The sequence below is a fragment of the Cygnus olor genome, chromosome 8 (genome assembly GCF_009769625.2).
Source record: "Cygnus olor isolate bCygOlo1 chromosome 8, bCygOlo1.pri.v2, whole genome shotgun sequence".
Classification (NCBI taxonomy): Eukaryota; Metazoa; Chordata; class Aves; order Anseriformes; family Anatidae; genus Cygnus; species Cygnus olor.
In genome coordinates, this window is record NC_049176.1 from 9478395 (window position 1) to 9485038 (window position 6644).

The following is a 6644-nucleotide window of genomic DNA, read 5'->3' on the forward strand; positions in this document are numbered from 1 at the left end:
GGTATCAGAATTGTTTTTTAAATAAACATCAGTGAAGAACACGTTCATATCAAAAGAAAAGTCAAAAGATTATGTACAATGTGAAAATAGAAACTACTTCCAATGTTGATAGTTAAATAAATCATTTTAGGAAGACTCTGAAAATCAGCCAGCTCATTTCAAACTGCAAAATGGAAGAAATTTTTAAAATGTGGACTATTTTCATACTCTGCCCTTCTGCTCAAGTCATTAGTGTGGAAGTCAAAGCTGTTGTTTGCATGCAAGTGTTTCCACTTGCCACCGAGACCATACTTGTGGCTCCACAGCACTGCTTGCTTGCAGTCATGTGTTTAAGTGTGTGTAGTTTCACTTTTACCGCATGAATCATGTCCTCAGGGAACTGCAGAAATGCCCTTCCGTCATCACTGCTCAGATCTGTGGTGTCAAAACGAGAAACGGGTTTAATCTGGTGCCAGCTTCTCAGCCCCGTAAAGCACCAGTACCTCCAGAGATGGGAGCAGATTGCATGCAGCCGTCTTGGCACCTCATCCCTTCAGTTTATGCTTGCTGAAGAGTTTGTAAACTTGACTCGCACAGAAGTCCGAGGTGCATTTTGGAACCCTTACAGCTTATTACCGGAGTTTCATTTTGGTTATTTTGGGCTGGGAGCCAAATGAAAGTCCTCTGCCTCAGTTTCATGAGGAAACACTCACGCATTGCCTCTTAGTCCCGGACTAGTGATGAAACACACCATGGCTCCTCCTCTCAGCTTTATTAGCATGGGGAAACCTTCAGCATAAAACTCCATGCTCCGTCCTGGTAATGAGATCAGGAATTCTGTCAGTGCCTTTTCTGACCTTGGTGCTGTTTGCATCCTCACCTCTGGCTGCCCGAAGACAAGCATCATGGAAGCACCAAACTTGCTGGAGAATGGAAATATTCCACAGAAAAGGAAATGTCCGTGCTGCAAAGTGGCTTTATATACTTCAATATTTGTTTTGATTGCACTCTCAGTAGTCTTCTGTTTGGTCCTTCACAAACAGGTAAGGATAAATTTCTGACTCTGGACTATACAACACGCATATACTCCTAATGGTTAATACTGCTGTGTTTATACTATCATCTAACTGCAAACTAGTCATTCTTTCTCTCTTGGAGACTGCTAACTCTTTTGCCTTCCAAGTTTTATCTAATAACATTTGACCCAGTTCCTTGGGAAAACATCTTCAGCATTTTGCTTTTATTTCCATAAGATTCAAAAACCCAAGTTTTTATTTAATTCTCTTTTATGTCCTCTCCTGCATCAGTGATGTACACTTTCCTAATGTGATGTGGACTGATGATGCTCTGTCAGGACAAGACGCTGAGGAGTCCTGGTCTTTCACCAGGCACAAAGCCTTTCCACTCTATTTTGCCAAGTGCTAATACAGTCTTGCATAAGTAGCAGTTACTGAGTCATGTTGTCTTCTGGATTTCATTAGCTAATTTCATTTTTTTTTTCCTTTTCTCTATCTGCATGTACTGTAACAAAAAGAAATACAAGGGACAGCCAAGTCATTAGTGTGCTGAAGTCCAGCTTTTTACTTGCTGCTTTCCAAACTGAATTAGTTTCTGGGAGGATCCAAGGCATGTTTTTAATATCCCACTGTGATGTAGCTCCCTCCAATTCCAGTCCTGGGGAGAAAATGGACAAGGAAAAAGCCCCCTTCTGTTAGGAGGCAGGATGGCTTGTTCTCATGGTCTTGAGAATCATCTAACCTTCTTGTGATATAATGACTCCAAGGACCCCTCAGAGAACTGACTCTGCAAAGCACTGATTGCTTTTATAAAATATGAAAACTGCTCAATTCCCACAAGAGAGAAACCTGAATGCACCTTACAGCACTATCTAGCAGACAATTAAAAAAAAATAGAAAGAAGAAATTGTTTTGGTACTTTTAGCCCCCATCCTACAGCCTTCCCTATCTATTTCACAGCTGTGAAGCAGCAGGTCCATGACCTGCAGTCACAACTGCATCCTTCTGATGGCACTGAGCACCCAGACAGACACAGCATTTCCCACATCCCTCTCACACTCTGCTTTATACGATCTTGCAGAAAGACAGTTCCTTTAGCAAGTGAAAGAACTGTCCTTAATCCCATCGGTTTATGTTAACTGGAGAGAGACAGGAGCAAGTAACGAAAGCCTTTCCCTGCAAGGAACCAATACCCTCCCCAGCACGCAGGACAGCAACCTCCTAAGGAGTAGACGAGGTCCTGTTTCGGCAGCGAGCGTAAACATTTCAGAGCTCGCAGCCCGCAAGATGTGAGAGGCAATTGGGTGCCTACGCCTGTAACTTGATCTCAAGTCTGCTCTTTTGGGTCCCTGACCAGACAGCGAACAAAACTTCAAAACTGCTCTCTGGGAAGAGCATGACCTCCATAAGCAAACACCGAGCCATGAGTCACAGGAATGTACTGAAATCTCTCACGCCTGTCAGTTTACCACTCGTGCTCGCACAGAGACTCCTCCTTCCCTGGGCTGGAAGGGCATCGGAAAGCCGCCCTGGCTAGGGGTCCAGAAAGCCCTGTGCCTGTCGCCCCGAGCTAAGCACGGTGTAGTGGTTAAAGAGAGGTAGGCTTAAAAGTCAGCAGCTGTCCTCCCCATCCTGCACATAGGTACACTCTTGATGGCAACGAAGCCCTCAGGGCACTCCGACGCAGTGGAGCCCTTGCAAGGTGTCCGCTGTCAGCAAGCCTCTGCTGCTCCCCAAGCACAGCAGGAAAGCAGCATCTGCGCTACAGCACTGGCTGGCCTGCCAAAGCACCAATTCCGGAATAAACGATTTCAAGTTGCAATGCACAAGAAGGAATGATTCATGGTTTTTATGAGGGTGAATTAGCACAACGTTGTAAAGCTCCCCACGCGTGTGGCTTTGAGTCCATATCTACAGCGATACCATTTGTGACAGCCATTTGTGAGAGCTGAGTCCAGCCATGAAATGAAAGTCCTGGCACTCGAGACATGCGCAGACCTCCTCCAGGCACTGCTAATGGTTGTCTTCTTTATTTTGTAAAAATACCACCAAAGTGGATATGAAAAAAGCTGATCTTTTTTAAACACTTAAAACTTTGTCAGAGAACAACTGTATTTTTCATAACAAATCATTGTTTGCATTTGAAAGCAATGACTGTAATTACAGATAAAAAGGTTATTTCCCTTCCTGGGGAATGCTTTTATGCACTTGCGATGATGATGCTGCTCACTGACAGATGGAAAAGTCTCAGCAGAAAACACTGACCAAGCCTTGCTTCTTTCCACAGCCACCAGAGACGTGCTGGGCACATGGATTTTGTGAGTATGGAGATAACAGAGCTGCTTTCTGGTTTTGTCAGACTTTTGCTGGGACAAAGATTACTGCCTCTCAGTATCATCTCACAGTCCCTATGCCTGCTCTCACCTGCTCTGCAGAAAGGTGTAAATTCTGACCACAGAAATACAGAGCCCATAGGACACGCGGGCCATGACAAACAGATATCCTCAGCTCTGCACCTAGGGCTGCCAGCCAGCAACCCTGTCTCGGCCAGAATCAGCCAAGCTCACTTCTGAAAACAGCCCATAAAATCAGCGTCACAGGGTCAGAATTGTTGCTACCCAGCGTCAGTAGTCAGTTCCTTAGGCTCAAGCAAGGGCAGTCCTACAGAAACAGCCAGTGTACCAGCACAGAGCCTCACGGAGATTTCATCAAATCAGCGAAACACTTTGGCATGCATTAATCTAACCAGACAGGATCCCCCAGACAGAGGCAGTGGCTGCAGGTACCACTGGGGCTGGGTATCCCTGTTACCTGCTATTGGATCCACCCTGTATCGAGAGCCTGCTGCATGAAGTACTGCAGAAATATGTGCCTTGTGCTATGCCCAGTCAACCTGGCCGTGTGTTCCCACTTCGTCACCCAGACTGCGAGGCGTATGACAACTGCCACCCGTCCTGAGCTTTACTGCTGGTGGGACACGTTCATTCAAAGCAGAGAAGGGGGCAAAATCTGGGAATCACAGAATCACAGACTGGTTGAGGTTGGAGGGGACCCCTGGAGGTCATCTAGTCCAACGCCCCTTGCCAAGCAGGGTCACCTGTAGAGCATGTTGAACAGGATCATGTCCAGACAGGTTTTTAATATCTCCAGAGATGGAGACTCCACAGCCTCTCTGGACAACCTGTTCCAGTGCTCTGTCAGCTTCACAGCAAAGTTTTTCCTCGTATGCAGACAGAAAAACCCACAGGCTCAGCTCTCATGAAAGACTCAGCTACAGCAGCCAGTGAGCAGAAGATTACTGTAACCCTCATCATCCTCAGATCCAGCTGCAGTTCTGCCCATGAATTAGTTCTCATTAGGGACCAGCTCAGACCCAGCCCTCAGAAAGGTTCCCTTTCTCTAAGGAGCTTTGAGCAGCTCACCTGCAATGGCAGGGAGCCCTTGCAAGCCACCCATGGCCCCGGGGGTCCTTCAGAGCTTCTCTCAGCAGATTGAGACCTGTTCCTAGCACTTCTGAGTTAGTAAGCTGAAAAAGATCCGTAATAACAGTAACAACAATCATCATCTAAAGAAAATGTCAGAAAGGGAGTGGGGAACAAGATGTGGCCACAGGAGATAGTAACAAAATGTGCACGTACAGAACAAGGCTGTCCTTAAACACAATTAATCACCATTCCTGTTTTGTCTGTGTTTTCCTCAGTATTGAACTATTCTACATCCACCAACAAAGCTACCATGATCTGGGAGTGGAACTTAAAGCACTGCGATGATTTGGTGCAGCAGAACCGCAAACACCTGATAATCAAGAAGAATGGCAACTACTTCATTTACGCTCAGATCAGCCGCCAAAAGAACGTGACAGAGCTTTTTACAGTGGAGCTGTACAAAGAGCCAAACATCAGTCTCAACAAGGCTGTGGGACCAAAGGCAGGGGATGAAAAGGGCATGGTAAATTTTGGTAGACCTTTCTACCTGCAGAAGGGAGATACGCTGTACTGTGAGGCAAATATCGGTCCTGAAGCTATTACGATGGGGACTGACACATATTGGGGCCTATATAAAATATAGCAGGATTCTGTTCTGAGTCAGCTCCTCCCTTACACCCTCCAGGAAACCTTAGGGCACTTATCGTCATGGATGAGGAGCGTGCAATTTCTCTTTGTATGAAATTCAGTTTGCTCGAGTGCATGCCGTAATAGGCTGGTATCCTGCAGTGACAGAGTAAGCTTAAAAAAAAGGGGGGGGGGAGCAAACTTTGGTAATAATGGATGGCACCTGATCACCACAAAGTACGAGAGAAAGACGCTTCTGGGATGAAGAGTCTTTGATGCACTGCAGGATTGACCCTGAGGTCCTGGAAAGACAAGTCACTATATTCAATCTGTTCTGAGCTGGGAGGAGCTCTGCTTTGCAGCTGGTTGCATTTCAGAGCTGGGTAGACGTTGGTACCTTGGGTCCCTTCTAATGAAAGGTGCCATGTAAAACTAAGGTATTCTATATGATTCCTGCACAACCTGCCCATAAATGATGCATATAGAGTGGGGGGGTGAAGCAGTTCAGAGACAGTCTGTGATGAAAGGAAAGCTTCTCCACCCCACCTGCAGCTTTGCCCTCTCTATGCTACTGGCAAGGAAAACACCACGTTGGAGCTTCCTAAGGGAAGTTCCACATTGGAACTTCCTAAGGGAAACACAGCCCCAGGCAGGCAGAGCTGTGGCACGCTGCACAATGCACGCACAGCCAGGCCGGTGCTGCAGTGGGGGAGGTGGGAAACATGAGCCAGCAGGGGAGCAGCACGGCCTTCACCTGCTTGGGGAGCTGAGACGCTGCTCGCTTCAAGGCCTTGACTATCTATGGCACTTGCTGGGACGAACACCAAATCACCTGCGCATCACAGGAAGGTCTCAAAGCCTTAGCAAAGGCAAAGTGCTCCTGGAAGACCAGTCTGCTGTGGCCACGTGGTGGTCCAGCTGCCCCATGGCGTAGTTCCTCTCCCTTGCCTGGGCTCTTCTGGGAGCTAGGTGCTTTGCTTTCCTGCCAGTTGCACCTCTGTGTGTGAAACTCCTCTGCCGTGCCTCAGAGCACATCCCAGCCTTACGGATGGAGTTGCATGGGAAAGCAAAGCAACTGAGAAGCTGACTGGAAATAAATAATCACTTAGGGTGCTTGGGGTGGGTCGGGGCAGCTAGTGCTGCTGGTAGCTCTTACAATTTTATATTCTATGTATTTTAATTCTAAAGAACCAAGAGCCAACCTTTCACAGAGATTTCTCCAGTCTCGTGTTTTGTTTCGTGCAATCTGTTACTGATGAAAATGTTACTCTTGTTCTTACTTTGCTTGGTTTATTTCCCTCAGTTTAAAATAAAAAAATCTTACAAACCGCAAGTATATCTCACTCCTTTGATACGGACCGAGAAGATAACTGACTGACGCATTTCTCTACCCCTCATCTACTTTCACTGAACTGCCTCTTCTGCTCCGAGCGGCTGGCGGTATGAGCACGGAGTAAGAGTATTTTGAGCTGCACAGTCCCAGGGCAGCATCGGATGTGGTCCTGAGCCCTGCACGCAGGGGAGCTGCCTGTGGCTCAGCCCCATGGGAACGGGGAGGAGGGGAGGTCTGTACCCAGGGCAGCCCGCGCACATAGGG

At 47.2% G+C, this 6644-nt stretch overlaps 1 protein-coding gene across 1 annotated transcript; it reads left to right on the plus strand.

Moving 5' to 3' along the window:
* Window positions 1–688: 688 nt before the first annotated feature.
* LOC121074220 lies at window positions 689–6380 on the plus strand. Its single transcript, XM_040566016.1, has 3 exons — window positions 689–1022; window positions 3283–3313; window positions 4696–6380. The coding sequence occupies exons 1-3, from the start codon at window positions 786–788 to the stop codon at window positions 5061–5063; spliced, it is 636 nt and encodes a 211-aa protein (XP_040421950.1). The 5' UTR covers window positions 689–785; the 3' UTR covers window positions 5064–6380.
* Window positions 6381–6644: the final 264 nt, after the last annotated feature.

Bases quoted from the DNA above. Each gene is read 5' to 3' on its own strand.
- LOC121074220 (XM_040566016.1), top strand. From the start codon at position 786: ATGCTCCGTCCTGGTAATGAGATCAGGAATTCTGTCAGTGCCTTTTCT. The intron at 1,023-3,282 runs GTAAGGATAAAT...TTCTTTCCACAG, and splicing joins GTTTGGTCCTTCACAAACAG to CCACCAGAGACGTGCTGGGC. The intron at 3,314-4,695 runs GTGAGTATGGAG...TGTTTTCCTCAG, and splicing joins GTGCTGGGCACATGGATTTT to TATTGAACTATTCTACATCC.